We start from the raw sequence: 17,091 nt of genomic DNA, 5'->3' as shown, positions 1-17,091 counted from the left end.
TTGAACTGGCGTATCACCTCTGCGCCCGGGTGCCGTGGGAATCCTAGCTACTCACCTTTGGTGGTTTCTTGCTTCCGCTGGTCCACAGATCTCTCGGTGGTTGTCTCGTTTGGATACTCACATCCCATTCCATTTCTTAGTATATGGGTTGGCGGGCCCACCACAGAGGCCCATGTGTTTTATGTGCATTACTTACCTTGCATTTAAGTATATTTTATTGTGTATTGATATCTCCAGGTAGGAGATATACCAAAGTAGTTTTAGTGTTAGTGTATAATAAATACAAAATATTTTTTTAACACTGGTGTGGTTCCTTCTTGTGTGTAAGCTTTGCTGACTGCCTGTGTCGTAATGTACCTGCTTTACACCCTCCTGAATAAGCCTTAGCTGCTCTCCATGAGAGCTTTGGTTATCAGGGATCACTTCTACTATCACTAAGGGTTGCCTGGACTCAGTGCGGGGTGCCTCACCAATAGGTGTACACGATATACTGAGCCAGCCTCCTACAATAGGTTTCTGACCAACATCAAGAATAGGCTCAGTAAGGGCCTCATTAAAAGGTAACAAAGGCTTAGATAGAGAAGTTGGAAGGTGCACTCGTTTCGAAGTCAATGAGGTAAGGTAAGTCGCTTATTCCTTGTAAAAGTCCTTTTATTCAACAATTTGGTTCAAAAACTGGCTTAGTTGACAACGTGGATGAATGAAGCACCTCCGTCAACAAATTAGATTTTAATTCCGAAGAAGGCAAAGGCAACTCCAACAGTGCTGCTGCTTTTCTAATCACAAAATGATAAGATGTGACCTCTGGTGGAGCAATACCCTTTGGTGACAGCAACTCCCACTCTGGAGAAGTATCAAGGCCACTTGCCACCTCCAAGCCTTCAAACTCAGGATCCAAGGACACTATTTCTCCTTCCTTCAGATCCTGATTTCCTCCACAAAAGTACCGTTCCTCCTCCAAAAGCCTCTGGGCTTCTCTTTGAGACCTCAATTTCAACACTGGTGCCGATGGAGGTGGCACCGGCAATGCCGGCAATGGCGCCGGAGTTTCAGGCCCAGATGGCTGAGGAACTGGAACAGGTGATGCGGCGCCAACTGCGATCCAGTCGACCCCGGAGAGGTCGCAACCGGCGCCGGGGATTACAGCCATAGCTCTTCTAATGGGGACGGCGTCGCCTTTCTCGGCGTCGGCAGAGGCCAAGTTAACGGAGTCATCATCATTAATGATATAAAACAGTACCTCTTGGTAGTGTGCCAGGAAAGCTCCTAAAAAATAAGCAAGTGGACCCATGTGACTTGCAGGCGCACCGGATGGAGTCCTAGCCGTTCCAAAAATGCTATACTTAGCATTCAGGAAACTTGACGGATCGGACTCTGGAGTCGGGAGGACCAGATACTCTTGCTCCTGGTGGAGGTGGAGGAAGAACTGGATCCGATACCGGCTACGGCTCAGGACCCCCAGGTGGAGTCACCGCTCTCGGACTCCAAGGCGACGCCGGAGCCACCCCCGGAGAAGAAGTCAGAGAGATCTCGCCTTTTTTTCCATGGGCCGTAGGTGCTGGGGACACTGACTTTGGGAAAAACTCCCTTGAAGAGCGACGCCCAGAACCATGACGCCACTTCTTCTTGTGCTTCTTTTTGGAAGACTTCGAAGAATGGAGAGGCATTCCCTTCTTGCTTTGGCCATAAAGAGCTTCGCCTCGCTATCCTTCAACGCCTTCAGATTCATCTTCTGGCATGAAGAACAGGCCTCGACGTCATGATCTGAACTTGGACACTAAAGGCACTCGTCATGCGGGTCAGTGATCGACATCAGATCTTCACATTCTCTGCAGGGTTTGAATCCAGACTTGCCCGGAGGCGACATTCTTCCCCTGCAACAACGTTGCTATTTCCTGGACAAAATATTGCAAGAATTGCTAGACCTATGGAGCGCCTAGGAAAAAAACGTTACGCATCTAAGGCGTGGAAAAAAAGGGACTGACCTCAGCACGCCGATGAGGGTTTCTTATGGCTCCGAAGAAGATATGTGGAGTCGCATGCGGAGCCGTAGCATTGTGGTGTCCTCAGCGACATGAGACAGCTGTCATGAAAGGTTTCTGTGGAATGCAGGTGCATTGGGATATTCAAAAGGTGTAGAATCCACAGGTAGATGTATCCATCAGAAGTACCATGTATTCCAGCGGGGTCTCAACCTCCACTTCTGAAAGTTTAACTCGGAGTATCCGAAAAAAATCAGTCTCACCTGAAGGTATCTTAAGAATTTGCCATTTGTCATGATGAAACATTGTTAATGGCCCTGAGGTATAGATCCTTCATTAATGTTTGTTTTATGCATTGTATAACTTTCTACAGCAAAAAACAGCAATGTACAAAAATGTGCATGATGCATGCTGAAAGAGGTCGATCATACTGCATGAAATTTGTACCATGCATGCTCAAAGAAGTTGATCATATTGTTTGACTTACCTCTGCTGTGTTCTGAGCCACATTGCCTACCACTACAATCACTCTTCCTCTGAAGCTCTGGAGTGTGGCTGTGGAAGGACACTGGACTAGTTCTCCCTCCGCATTGAAAGCAGAACCATAAGGAATATTGATGCTTCCTGGAATATGGCCACGATTAAAGCTGAAGACAACTGTTAAGGAAAAGCCACAAGGATGTGTTCAGAACGTTCTACAGACAGACAGTGGGAGGGCAGCTAGCAGTGCAAGCAAATAACCAACAGCGTAACATGAGCAAGGATTAAAGCTCACAATTGAGACCATCATAGAAAACTGCCATGTCTACCCATCACACAAACATCAACCCACATCCCAACAAAGCTTTTTTTTTTTTAGCACATTGGTACCCTTGCACCCATAAGGCTTATCTCTACTAATTACTTATAGAAACCTTGCACTAGCCACTGGCTAGAGCTAACATTGACAAGTACAATTTAAAATGTATGATAGCTCACACCACTACCAATCCCTGTGCTTGAATTCAGACACTAGTCCTTACATGGTGGGACCTAAAGTTGCTCTTCAAATCTCAGAAATAAGGACATGTTTCTGTACAATCACAGACGTCAATATTTTGAATCTCTAGAAAGACAATTTCTTGGTAGTTTTCCAGCCAGGCACAATGACTGCTTACGAATCCTCAAAGTGCCTATCATAAAATGTTGTAGGTGCATCTCATCCAGGTTCTTCAACTCTGCAAGCAGTAGATGTCATAACAAAACAGAAGGATATCTCCTGGCATGTATGGAAATCTGATATATACGTGTGTACACAAAAAATTCACATCGTTTCTGTTTTACAAGCAGAGTTAAAAGTGTGGGGGACTGCCACTTGGGAGGTTGTCTTCAAGTTAGATGCAACCTGGAGGCTTTGAAGAATCTAAGAAAAGCTCACAGCTTCAAAGAAATTGTTTGTTGGACTCAGCCCTTTTTTCAGGGTCATCCCTAAACTTTTTGCCTTTCTCCTAGCCTTTTTTAGGTCTCGGCTAGCGATGGCTGCGCTTGCGCAGTCTCGCTCGCGAGACATAATGACTTGGGTGAAGAGGGGCTTGAACCCGCCCCTCTTCTTCCCTGTTCTCCATTGGCTGGCCTAGTAAATGCTGGCCAGCCATTGGAGAAGAGGTCCCGTCACTCTAATCCTGCCCCGTCCTTTTCGGATCGGGGGGCGTGTTTTTTGCGAGAAGTCTCAGGGAGGAGACAACAGCAAAACACGCCCCCCAATCCGAAAAGGACACTCCCTTTCTCCGAGGCATTTTCTGCTGTGCCTCGGAGAAAGGCGGTGGTGTCCCGGCGTTGCTCCCTCACCTGATCTCCTTCGTACTCCCACGCTGGCTCCTGCGTGGTGTCTCCGGTCTTGCTGTTTAGGCCCAGCTCGCCCGGCAGCCTATTGCCTTCCTCCGCCATCCTTACCGGAAGTAGATCTCGCCCGCCACCGGCTCCTAAGTAAATGCTTGTATTCTAGAGCATTCTGTCCCAGAGGACAGTCACTGCATGCCCATCCCAGGAGTAGCGGGGGAGGTCGGCGGTGAAGAGGACAGTGGAAGCGAGCTGGAGACCAAGCAGGTATCCGAGTTAAGAGCAGGAAGCAGTGTGAGCCTGGCCGCCCCTCTCCGCTTTCACTTCTACGTTTCTAAGCACCAGTAAACAGTAATCACCAGCTCAGCGCCTTTTGAACTCTGGAAGGAAGGCTGTCTTCGAGGCACTATTGAGAATGACCCTACAGCCTGTTCCACGCAGCTCTTTCGCTGCAGTGAGACACCACAGAGTCTGGGACGGGACAGCAGAGAGCACACGCATGAGGGCAGCAAAGCGTTGTAACCTGAGGCGCTATACTCTGCCAGGCACCGCCCTTACGGAAGCCACGAGCAGCGCATTCCTGACACGGGTGAGTTCACCACAGCTCGGCTTGTGAAGCGCTGCATGATTACAGCACGCCTGAGGCCATAGAGCGCAAAGAGAGGCCCGGGGCTCGGAAACACGATGACTGCATATAGAATACGATTGTGCGGCCGTTTACACTGGCAGTAGTGCACATATAAAAACAAACACCGTCTTCTATCACAGCAGAGCCCAGCCGTGTCGCACAGGCGCAACTGCAGGGCCAACTCACTCTTTCAGCCTTCCGAAGTCAACAAATGAATGGCTGCAGTAATTTTGTATCAGCAACAAGACACAGCTCGGTCTGTGCCAGGCGTTATATGAGGGGTGACTGTAACCGTGGGCACCAAGACACCACAGCCTGGAAGGTCTGTGTGTGGCAAGCACCAAATAGTACACCAGCCTCGCAAGGCACTATTGGGTGGCACGCACCTGGACAGGGGCTGATGAACAGACATATGGCGCTTTAATGTGGACATGCCAACCAGGCCCCACACTTCAGCGAGGGTCTGAGAAAACACCACGCACACCTCAATGCGGTCTGTGGGTGAATACGTCACCCACTATAGCAAGACCTCAAGGGACACTGGAGGAGTCCACAGTGGGGATAATATTTATTTAGGCCATTTTATATAGCGCAGACTTTACCAAACGGTGTCAGAGCGCTTTACAATAGAAGCGAGTACGTTACATGAGGAGAGTTACAAACTTACATGTTACAGATACAAACAGGATACTAAACAAGTAAAATAAAATAAAAGGTGGCAATCACAACAACAACAAAAACATTAGGATTAGATTAGTACAGGCATATAAATATGCTATTATAAATGGGAGGGTGGGGGCTACCCCAAAATCCAGGTCAGTGGCAGCTCTGGGCGTTAACCGCCCCCACCTCTGGCTCTCTGGTGGAGCCTGTAATGAGGGTTTACGTTTATCGCATTTTTCGCTGTCTTAATGTTTTGTTTACATGCCGCACGCCTGCCACCGGAAGGGGGTGCTGGCACTGGAAGGAGGGATCTTTATCCGCCCTGAGGGCAGACACCGAGGGGCCCTCACAGCTGGCACCCTCACTGCTGGAACACACATTCCAACATGTAGCAGGCAGCAGCTACAACAAGCATTTACAATGCAACGGTCTCGGCATTGTTAAAGTTAGAGCTATTGGCATTGCTCATGACAATGCCGTTTCTTTAAATGTTTTAAAAACAAATACATAAACAAAAATAATGTCATGAGCAATGCCAATAGCTCTAACTTTACCAATGCCGAGACCATTGCATTGTAAATGCTTGTTCTGACATGGTGTTGGTGGTTTTAGGACTCTGGGCACTTTAGCACTGCTGTCCAGTGTAAAGTGTGTGTGCTCTCTGTGATAAATGTGGTAAAGATTGGTCTACACCGGGTTGGCATATTTAATTTACCTGTCAGTCCCTTGTAAAGTGGTATCTTATATACCCTGGGCTGGTAAATTGAATGCTATTGGTGGGCTTGCAGCGCTGATTGCGCCACCCACCAAAGCAGCCTTTCCAACCTATCTCAGGCATCTGCCATTGCAGAGCCTGTGAGCGCAGTGTTACTGCCGCTGTGCCGTGGCACCTAAAGTGCGTGCCACGTCTGTAACCCCCCTTTTACTGCATGTCAGTCACCCCTAAGTTAGGCCCTAGCTAGCCCTATGGGCAGGGTGCATTGTAGGTAAAAGGTAGGACATGTACCTTAAATGTGTGACATGTGCTGGTAGTGACAAACAGCCATTTTGGTTTCTCACTACTGTGAGGTTGCCCTCCCATAGGAATCTATTGGGGATTCCCTGATAAGTGTTTCAGTGGTAATCCCTGATATGAGAGAAGCAGCGTGGTCAAGTTTAGTATATTTAGAATGGCAATAATAAATGCTGTGTGCAGATTTATTATAACTATTTTAGAAATGCCACTTTTAGAAGTTGGCATTTCCGTGTGCTATGTGTCTGCCTGCCTGAACTGAATTGCATGTCTGACTTTGGAGTGACAGGGGCTGGTGAGGTGAGTGTGGCTCCAGCAGGGGCAGGGTGAGGCACTGCTAGGCTGAATAGGGCATCTGCATTTGGAGTAGTGGGAGGAGTAGTCCCCTGACCCTGAATAGGGCTGTGCCTGCCTGTGTGAATGCTGGCTCCGCCCCCCTGTGGTGTGTCTGATGACGAGCCCCCACCTGACAAAGGGGAAGAGGAGCCTTGTCAACAATGTGCTCCAAAACCCCCCTGAACCAGTTTAGGCTGGCCCCCCCAAGCCCAGTGCCAGGGCAGACAAAGCAAATATGTGGTATAAATATAGGGGCTGTGACCCCGTGAAAAGGTGGTGCTTCTTTTGCTTCCAGGCAATTTTTGCTGCTGGGCCCCAGGAGGAACCGCCACAAGGGACTGCCTCCCTGCTGGAGGGCCCTGTGAGCTGGCCTGCCTGGGCCCAGCCTGTGCCCTGGGACTTTGCGGGCAAGAGGAGAGGACTGCTCCGGTGACTTGGCACACCTTTGGTGCCCAACTTGCCTTTTGAGCCTCTTGGCTCTTAGCACCTTGTGAGCACTGAAATTTGGCTCCTGGAAGAGCGCTGGAGCTTTGCAGCGTGGAGCCGTGACTAGTTTAGAGGGAATCCAGACGTGGAGATTTCCACACATTTTGCCAAACAGAGCGGGAGCCTACCCCGCTTTATTCATATTTTTCAAGCGTGTGCCCACCCCGCTTTTGGTTTTATTTACGGACGGGTGCCCAACCCGCACTGAGGAGCCACCGAGAGAAGGTGCTGCCGCCAGCGCGACCCGGAAGTCAGGCAAAGCTGCCCGGTTGGGGGCGAGGCCGGCCAGGAAAAAGGAAGTCCCGCCTGCCACAGAGGGCAGTCCGGAGCCTCGCGGGCTCCACTCTGAAGTCCCGTGTCCCCGGAGAGGGACCGGGTGAAGGCAAGAGAAGTAGGAGCCTTGCGGGCTCCACTGGCTGCACGACCTGCATTCCCCCACCTGGCAGAAGGGGAGGCAGGCCGCCGCGACCAAGACCGAGAGAGAGCAGCTGAGTCCGGGTGAGTGGGGCTGCATGGGAAGCTGTACTCGGAGAGCCCGGTGAGGGGTGCCCCTTTCGAGGCACATTGTCGTTGCCATGTTTTCCTGAGCGGTCCCGCAAGTGGGACTGAGAGGCCGTTGTGGTCAGTGCCTGCATTTATTTTCCCAGCTACACCGCCAGTTAGCAGCAGCTGCAACATGGGGGCACATTTGTTAGAAAATCCCAGTGGAGACTCAGGAGGCACTGTAGTGAGAGGGCTTGTTTGCCAATTTCTACAGCTGCACCGCCCTGACTACGGGCAGCTGCAACGTCGGGCACAATTGTTTGAAGAGTCCCAGTGGGGACCCCGGAGGCACAGTTCGCTGCATTCGCAGCTACACCCTGGCATTTTGGACATAGGGCATTTGAACCCCAGTGAAAGGCCAGTTGGCCTGGGGTGAGTTTCTGTGCGTTAGGCCCCATGATTGTTGCAGAATGTGATTATGCTTGTGATGCCTATTGCATAATGTGATATATTGCAGACTGTGTTTGTGCTGCTGATTATGTCTGATCTAATAGGATTTATGCATCATGTGTTTATGTTGCTAAGGTGATATATGCGCACAGTATTTTACCAGTAGTAACTGGTTGTGTTTTCTGAGGTCATTTTTATACCAGTAGTTACTGGTTGTGCGTTATTTACTACTTGTTACTAGTGCTTTCTAAAAGGTTCTGACAGTGGCCCGGTTGGCCCTGCCTGGTGTATATAATCCCATGTAAATATTGCCTAGTGCCAGTTGGCACAGTGTATATCGTGTGATTAGTATTCTAATGTGTTTTGGATAATACAAAGGCTATTTTTATATAACCTTGTGTTGAGTTTCTTTTGTGGTGTGCCTAGTGTGTTGCTGCTGTGTGTGTGTTGCGCACACGCTTTATACATTGCCTCTGGGATAAGCCTGACTGCTCGTGCCAAGCTACCAAGGGGGTGAGCAGGGGTTATCTTCAGGGTGTAACTCCCTTACCCTGACTAGAGTGGTGTTTTCTGCCTGGCTTTGGCACAAGCCTTAGCAAACCAGAAATCCCATTTCTAACATCGTTCATAAAGGAAATGTTTCAAATCGATGTTTAGTCCAATAAGTCTAGAATAATGTGCATTTTTGATTGAGCATATTTTACCTCACTAGTATGAACATCCAGTTTATCAAAATGCTTTTGTCTACAGGAAAAGACAGAAAATAACACTCATCTAAAGTTTTCTGAAGACCACCCTTGCAGCCAAAGCTTTCTTGGTGTTTACACTTATGGGTACACCAGCTTGATGTTTGACAAACAGATCAACAACATCTGCATAATAACTGAGAGATTCAACATTCTTTCCCATTGCACATTGACAGAATCTGAGTCAATTAGTTCTGTTATATGATCTTTTATTCCTACTTTAGCACTCAAAAAAGGAAAAGAGAAAAATCGTAGCACATTCTGAATAAGATGGCTGTACTGTTTAGTGTCAAAAGTAGGGGGGAGGAAGAGGAATAACTGGGTTCGCCCTCTTCAAATGTACAATTTTAGCAAAACAAAGAACCCAGTAATTTAGGAAAGAATATCGATGGACATACCCTCCTCAATGAGAGAAAAACTCTGTTAAAAGATCCCTCCCCCACCAGGGTTGCCACTTGGTGGCATGCTTCATCATTGGGCTCCATCCCGATCTGCTGCGGGTCGAGCCATGCTTCAACCAGACAAGATACGCAAGAGCACTTTTTAGTGTTTGTCTATGATGAAGACAAAGTTATGGGAGGGGAGGGTAGTGGAGTGCAGGTGCTATACAAGTTTAAAAATACCTGACTAGTAGGTCACCGTATTTTACTCCAGCCTCTAGTCGGTAAGGTTAAAAATCAGGGTAAGAAAGAAAGAAAGAAGGAAAAGGATATCAATTAACCTATTCCTTGCTTATCTGGTAAACATGTTTCGAGCCTTGCCCCTATTGGCTCTTCATCAGCACCCAAGGAACCTAGTTCCTATAGGTACCACTCCTCAAAAGTTCCTATATAGGAGCGTATTCTGTTGCAAGCCATGCAAATCACACAACCTACATATGGTATTAATCTCAGGATAATGTCACTGCGTTTCTGTAAAACGAGAAAGAAGGGAGAGTTTAAAAACATCAGCCATGGCTGACACAAATTAATGTCCAAATGTACGAAATAACAAGTTGTATAGGTGCTTTTAAAACGCACAAAAAACAGTGGTTATACTGCATACAAGTGCGAAACACCCTTTAGCCTGAAATGACTGAAGAAATACATAACAAGACGAACATACGTATATTTACAAACATACATTATAGACGCTGGTCTCGTGCGTCATTATCCCACCGGGAAGGAGGGGGCCTGTAGTCAAACCCTGCAAACAGGAAGGGAAAATGCCATCAGTAACATTTACTGCTTGTTTTCAACAATAGAGGCCAAGTTAATGCTAGGTATTGACCATGTAGTGCGGTGTCCCAATTAATATACGCTTAGCGCTAAATCGGCAGCCACCCTACTGCACTTACTTAGTCAAGGCTGCCCTCAGTCACTGCACCTGAATCGGCTCACCCAGGAACTGCATCCTGCCGACGCGTGCCCTAGACTGAGTCTTTTGTGCCGGCACGTAGCGGAGGGCTTCCACATACGTGTATGTACAATGCATGGTAACAATGTTACTCCCAGGTATATAACCATGTCAAAAGTCAATCAAAATGACCTAACAGAGGGCAGTAATGGAGTCTAGGAGCCAAGGCCTATTAGGGCAGGAACTTGAGCATTAGGATTTTTTTCACTTCGTTTTTGAAGGAAGCAGTGGAGGAAATTGTACGGATTTCCGGAGGAAGAGAGTTGCAAATTTTTGGGGCAATTTTATGAGCTGTGCCGTCGCGTTCAGTACAGATCTTAGGGGGGGCTAGGTGAATTTTCTTGAAGTCATCGGGGGAATTAAAGGTTTAATTTTCTTGAGGTGCTTCAGTGAGTTAAGTGCTCCTTTGGTTGAGTTTTTGATGTGATCCTTCATTGTCAAGTTCTTGTCCAGGGTGATGCCTAAGGACTTCAGTGAGTTGCACAGTGTGAGGGAGCTGTTTAGAGCATTCAGGTTCTTGTGCCACTCTTGGGTTGGTAGGTGGTTACCTTTCAGGGCTAACATTATTATTTAGTTTAGTTTGGATTTAATTTTAAGTGGTTCAAATTAAACCAAGTTTGTATTTTGGTTAGTGGCATTAAGGTGTAGAAATTCACTTGGTGATTTGATTTTGTATTAGAGTTGCGTGTCATCAGCATTTGGTGATACATGACCCCTGTTTGTTTCAGGATGATTGTAAGGGGTTCTTTGAAGCAATTGAAGAGGGAAGGGGAGAGCACTGAGCTTTGGGGAACACCAAGAGTGACTTATGAAGGTTTGGAGAGACAGGATTTGATTTTAATCTGTTGTGAAAGGTGTTGAAGGTAAGATGTGAACCATTTAAGTACAGTGACATTAATACCAGAGCGGATCTTAAGTGTCTCAAATAGAGCTGAGTGGTTGACAGTGTCGAAAGCCGCAGATATGTCAAGCAGGATGAGTAAACATGCTTCACCTTCATTCAAGGTTCTGTGGATGTCAGAGGTATTTAGCATGGCAGTTTATGGCGTTGTCTGAACCCTGATTCGAAGGTATAATGGAGGTTGTAATCGACTATATGTTGGTTAAGTTGTTGAAGAACACACTTTTCCATGGTTTTGGCTTGGGACGGGAGGTTGGAGATCGTTCTGAGGTTGTTGAGATCATTAGGGTTGAGCCCTGGTTTTTTGAGTATGGGTGTGATTTGTCCTAGTTAAAGGGAGTCAGGTATGGAGCCTGAGGCAAAGGATTAATTGATGATTTTTGTCCATAATGGGGCAATGATGTGGTTGAGGTTTTGTACTATTGCGGACAGGAGGAGATCCGTGGTGTGGGAAGTAGGCTTTAAGTTTGCAATTAAATGGTCTTCTTTTTCTGTCATAAGTTTGAAGTCAGACCAATTGGCATCGTTTTTCAGTTGAGTGAGGTCATGGATGTCCTTGGAATAATTTGGGTCTATTTGGTCAATCGTAAGCATATGGGGGCATGATAGGAGAAATGGCGGATATGTGACTTGGATGAAGAATTGATCGATTTTTGCGACCTTATCAGTGAAGAAGCTGGGAATTTCTTTGCAGAGTTCATTGGTGGCTATTATTTCGTGGGAGGATGTGGGGGAGAGTTCCCTGGGTCTATTTTTAGCATGGTTAAGTTGATTGTGAAAAAAAGAGGCTTTTTCTCTGAAAATGTGCTTCTTGTATGACAGCCGGGCAGTTCTAAATAGAGTTAGGTGCCTTGTCCTGGTTTCCAGTTCATTTAGTGGGACTTGTTTGATGTTCCTGGTCCAGTGCTTGGATTTATCAGTTAGGGCAGGTTGTTATCTGAAGTGTGTGTTGATGTTGAACAATAAGTGAAGAGAAGTTGAAGAAGTGCAAGAACAAAAGTTGTTTTTCACTTCTGTGACATCATGGGGATGCAGTCACTCCTCGGTCTTTACCCAGTTTGTGTGGCTATTTAGAAAGGCTACAAAGGTGGTGGTAGTGCAAACAACACCTCACCCATCTTTGTCTCCCGCTCTACAAGATCTCTGCGCAACAGAGAGAGGCAGGTTAATGCAGATGATGCTTTGACACCACCGACGACCATCTTACTTGTCTGACTTTACGGACTAGCTTTCTAATCCCAGCTATGACACCCTCCTATAATTCACGCATGTAAGGTAATGCCTCTTTTTGTGTGGTTGACCCCAAGTTTTTCAACTTTAAGAGTTCACTGAGGCCTGCTACCCAGGCCTCAATGCTAGTGCCCTGATCCTAAAAGTGTATGTCGAATTGGCTATACCCAATTGGAAATTGCAAACTTGCCTGTAAGTCCCTAGTAAGTGATACCCTGGTACCCAGGGCATATAAGTTAGAGGGGTACCCCAGGGCTTTTAGCTCGATTGTGCCACCCTGGAGGTCCGCCAAGTAAAACAAGTCTGCCACTGCAGACTGGTTGAGCAGTCGTCCACTTCTAGCCAGACTATGCCATTGACAGCCACTGCAAGGCCACCACATCCCCTGGACATGTGCATAAGTCACCCTTCTGGTAGGCCTGCCAAGCCCTAAAAACAGAGTGCAACATGCAACATAGGCAAGACATGTACTTTACATGTCCTGACTGTAAAACATGCGAAACGACCGTTTTTACTGTGGAAAGACGTGGCTGCCCAAATGGTGAGTACAGGGTTACACGCCAAACCCCTCAACTGTGTTAACTCCGGAACAGTGCGACCAAAGTGGACACTCCAAGATATCAAACAACTCGTTACATTAAGCCTGACTTGTATCTCAAGTCAAGAGTAATGAAAAATGTTGAAGTGTGAAGCTTTCGCAAAGCTGCCACTTTTTCACCTTTAAAACTCATGTGCCTTCCTGGGCACACATGAATCCTGCTCCACAAGATAACTTTCTGCCTTCCTGGAGAGACATACCAACGACTCTCAGGAAGGAGAACAATGAGGGATTGCAGATCAGGGAGGTGTCACCTCCCTCCTGCAAGAAGCCACTTAGGTGTTTGCCCCAAAAGGCATGCTTCAAAGGTGAAGTTGCCTTTGAAGATCATCTGTGGGACACCAGGGGGAGATCTGCACCATTGTTGAGGTAGACAGGCTGACACAGGAAGCAGAGAGGAAACCAGTTGCCAAACCGGTTTCCCCAGGGGCTTGTAGCCCTGAGGTAGCTGCACCCATGGGGAGTGGGTTGGGGAGGTCTGTACAAAAGGAGAGGTGTCTTGCCATCTTGGAAGTGGCAGGTTGGTGCATCCTGGGATAGCCAGATGTCCTATTCCGCAGAAAGTAGTCACCATGTGGAAGAGAACCTGGTAGCCCATTGGCTACTAACCGCATCCTACCCTGAGGGCATTTTCCAAACATGTGAGGTGCACCCTTTATACTAAGACCTCGGATCACCACCGACTCAGAAGAAGGGCTGTCCTGCGGCACCGTGCGACCAGCAAAGAGAGGTTGCGCCAACGAGAACTGCACCTGCTCCACTTGGTGACTAACGAAGAAAGAGACTGTGCCTGCCGTGTCCTGCTCAAGGAAAAGTCATCTCCAGAGCCATGTTAAGCCAGGAGAACTCCAAGCCCATCTGACAGGCCTCCTGTTCGCAGTACATGGACACAACCGCTGAAGAAGTCTGCCGATGCAACCTGGTAGCCCAAAGTCTTTAAGCTGCTACCACCACTGCCGTGCAGCACAGAGGACCAAGACCCGATGCACAGAGTTGCACCCGAGTTCACTGAGGCTGGGAGTACTGTCAAAGTACCCTCAGAAGGCAAGATTTAGACTCAGGAAGAATTAACCTGTGACTGTGACAACTGGTGACTGGTAGCCCAGTGGTGACTGGACTTCAGCCAGACCGAAGAGGACTTCATGGGACGTCGACCCTGCAACCAGGACCCCCCTCACCATATATTTGTGAACTGAGGATGCCCTGCAGGAAGACCCCCGCCGAACACGTCGCATACACAGCATCATTAGACCATCTTCAGCATCCTTTATCCCTTGCATCAGGACCACCCCATAGGAATCTATTGCAATGCGGATAAGTTTCTTGGAACTGTTGAAGGTCTGCTTCTCCTTTTAAGGTAACTGTTCTTGAGGACCTTCCTGGCCAGGTTACTAGCTCCCTGCCTGGGTTGGTCACCCCAAGTACTTCTAACCGACCGAACTGACACTTACCTACGTTTCCTTTCAAAAAGCTTCCAAGTGTCCAATTTGTTGACTTTGCCAAGGCTTGTTCGCGGTTGAGCAAAATTGCGCACATTTATTATTGATTGTAAAACCTATATCTTTGGAACCCTTCAGTAGATCTTTTTCGTTTCAGTGTCTAAATTCTTATAAAAATACAACCCATTTTTTGTAAATTGGTGTGGGATTTCTCGAGTGTAGTGTCAATTTATTCTTCAATCACTTTGATGCTGTTTAAATGCTTAACACTTGTTGCTCTGTGTAAGCCTTGCAGCTCAGAGCCACAGCTACCCAGGACTGAGCTGAGGGTTTGACGTACGAAACCCCAGGGTCGTAAAGGGGTTGGTAATTGTATTACACAGTGAGGTTGCACTACCACACCATATCATACACCCAATTTCCTCACAGTGGTACACCAAGCAAATAAATTATACTCACTGTTGATAAAATTGCAAAATACAAAATGTGATGCAACTGTAAATATGTCTAATAAAATTGTGAATTACAAAATGTTTAAACACCCCACTTGATGCACACAATCTTGAATAATTCCACTAAAGCCTATAGTATATGTACAAGAGTCCACTGCTCCTCAGCTCAGTGTAACAACATAACTTACACAGAGATGACAGAAGCCCCAAGATCTAACTGACTGAAATCAATACAGCATTCCATATTCAATATTCTATGGCTTGTAGGAATATACTAATCATTGAAACAAAGGGAACACAAGACGGTTCCATTAAAACACTAGGTTTGCCACACATAGCATATATACATTTGCGTCTTTCAGTGTGGAGGAGTGGGGGTTGAATCAAGTGGGACGACTGCAGGGGTCTGGTGGGGCACAGGAACTTTAAATGATATGTTATGAAGGTGAGAAAGTTCTGAAGGTAAACAGGCCTGGGGATGTGCAAGATACTGTATACATTCTCCGAAAGAGGGGTGCTGATCACCGCGCTCGCTCAAGGGTTGACATTAGCCCAGAACTGTGCCAAAGGGATAAAAACTTCACAACACGTTTCCTTTCAAATCACACCATGCTGTTTTTTCTTCTGCTCCTCACAGTCGCAATAGAATCATAAACTGCTACACCCAATAAGCCTCAGAAACAGAATAAAAACATGCCCTGTCGATGCTCTCTGACGCCTTTGCCAGCAGTGGTTTAAGTCCAGTGTAGGCTTCCATAAATCAGGGCTGTCTGAACCCAGAAGCTCACTCTTAATATGGTTGCTTCCATTGCAATTTCTATTTCTTTTGGTTCTTCAAACAGATTAGATTGGATAGGAAAGGCAGTGCTAAAAATACATGTATTTTTCCTTGGCTGAGATGGTGACTTTCAACTGCGAACACACTCCCCGTGTGATTTGTGCTACCTCGCGCAGCCTATAATGCATTTATTTTCACTCTGACAAAATAATAGTAACATTCTACGACAATGGGATTCTTTCCCGTAAAATGGAACGTGTTTCTTCCTCCCAATCTTCCAAATGTCAAGGTAGGAAAAAGCATCAAATGAAAAGGAATGACCTTTGTGTGTGAATTTCGCTTAGATATAACCTTCATTCCAGGAATAGAAAAGGGGGGGCCAATCGGCCCCCACGCAGGCATGGCGGGGCCCGGCCCCTCCCATATCCCGTCCCCTTCGTGGTGGCTGTTCCCGCCCCCCCTTGCCCCGGAAGTAGTTGTGTGCTTCCGGGCCGGGGGGGGGGCGGGGCCGCGATCACGAAGGGGTTAAGAGCCTGGGGGGGCGCGGGAGGCGGCCTCTTTGTGCCCGCGCTCCCCAGGCTCGCTCCTCGCCCCACCGTGGGGCTCTTTATTTTTCTTTTTGTTCGTTTCAGGTGTGTACCCGGATCCGGCCAGCTGCGGAGGACTGCGGTGACCTCGTTTTCCTGAGGACGACGGAAGCGTAGCGGGGAGAGTTTGCCGATTCGCACGTTCGTGCAGGAAGTTTTCCCGGGCTCGTCTGGAGGCCGCTTGCGCACTGCGGGGACGTCCGCGTTGTGGCCATCACGACACGAGGTATTTTGTGGGGCGGGCGGGGGGGCTGCAGAGCCTCAGCGAGCGTACAGGAAAAGCCGGGCGGCAGAGGTGAACGTTTCGTTTCTGTTTCTTTTACGAGCGTGTGTAGAACGACGTTAAGCAGGGACAGCTAGGGCAGAGGGCGGATGGGTGACCAAGAAGGTTTTTTCAGGAAGGAACGTTTGTTTTTGAATTAAACAAAGGGCTAGGGTGGTTACACGTTATTCCTACAGTCTAGCAGGTATATTGTCCGACGTGTGTATTGTGTAATAGGTGAAGGATCTTCTTGTTAGACGACTGGTGCTAGAGAAGGGGCTCTGTTACAATTTTGAGCACCTATTTACAATAAATTGCAGAGGTACATGATCTGAGGTGTGTGCATAGCACACCAGTTTAGTGTCGTTTTTTGCCTTTTTTCCATAAGGAAGTGACCCATTTACAATTCAATTGGGTATATGATCGGATGGTGTGTCTTACAGGGGTGGTTGGTCTGGCCTCAAGGCACACGTGAAATTGTTTAATTTTTGTTTTACGGGGGGTAGTGCTCAACTTACTTCAGGCTGCCACAGTGTGAAATTTAACGCATTTTCTGTTACAGGTCAACAGGACTAGGAGCTAGGTCGGTATTCCAGCTTGGGCGCCTTTTCATTTGGGTCAGGTACGGAGCACGGTGTGCTCATAAGTATGTCTGCAAGAAGGGGGCACGCGAATGCTAGCGTGGGTTGGATGTTTCAGAAAATGATGCGCAGAATGGCGGCAATGGAGAAACGCCTGGGGAAAGTTGACAAGCTGGGTAGGACGGTAGCGGAATTGGGAGAGAAGGTAGGAGCGCAGGCCGGCCCATCGGGAAGACCTAAGCGAGCGATAGTGCCGCCCAAACC

At 47.6% G+C, this 17,091-nt stretch overlaps 1 protein-coding gene across 2 annotated transcripts in view; it reads right to left on the bottom strand.

Moving 5' to 3' along the window:
• TBCK (TBC1 domain containing kinase) overlaps positions 1-17,091 on the bottom strand; it is a 1,508,203-nt gene that overhangs the window by 177,244 nt on the left and 1,313,868 nt on the right. For both annotated transcript variants that reach the window (XM_085641401.1, XM_085641402.1), the window contains exon 25: positions 2,470-2,629. In XM_085641401.1, coding sequence (XP_085497527.1) covers positions 2,470-2,629 — 160 coding nt within the window. The remainder of the gene's footprint in view (positions 1-2,469; positions 2,630-17,091) is intronic.

Source organism: Triturus cristatus, chromosome 2_2, assembly GCF_964204655.1.
Source record: "Triturus cristatus chromosome 2_2, aTriCri1.1, whole genome shotgun sequence".
Classification (NCBI taxonomy): Eukaryota; Metazoa; Chordata; class Amphibia; order Caudata; family Salamandridae; genus Triturus; species Triturus cristatus.
The sequence above is the reverse complement of the archived record's forward strand: the minus strand, read 5'-3'. Positions and strand labels throughout refer to the sequence as shown.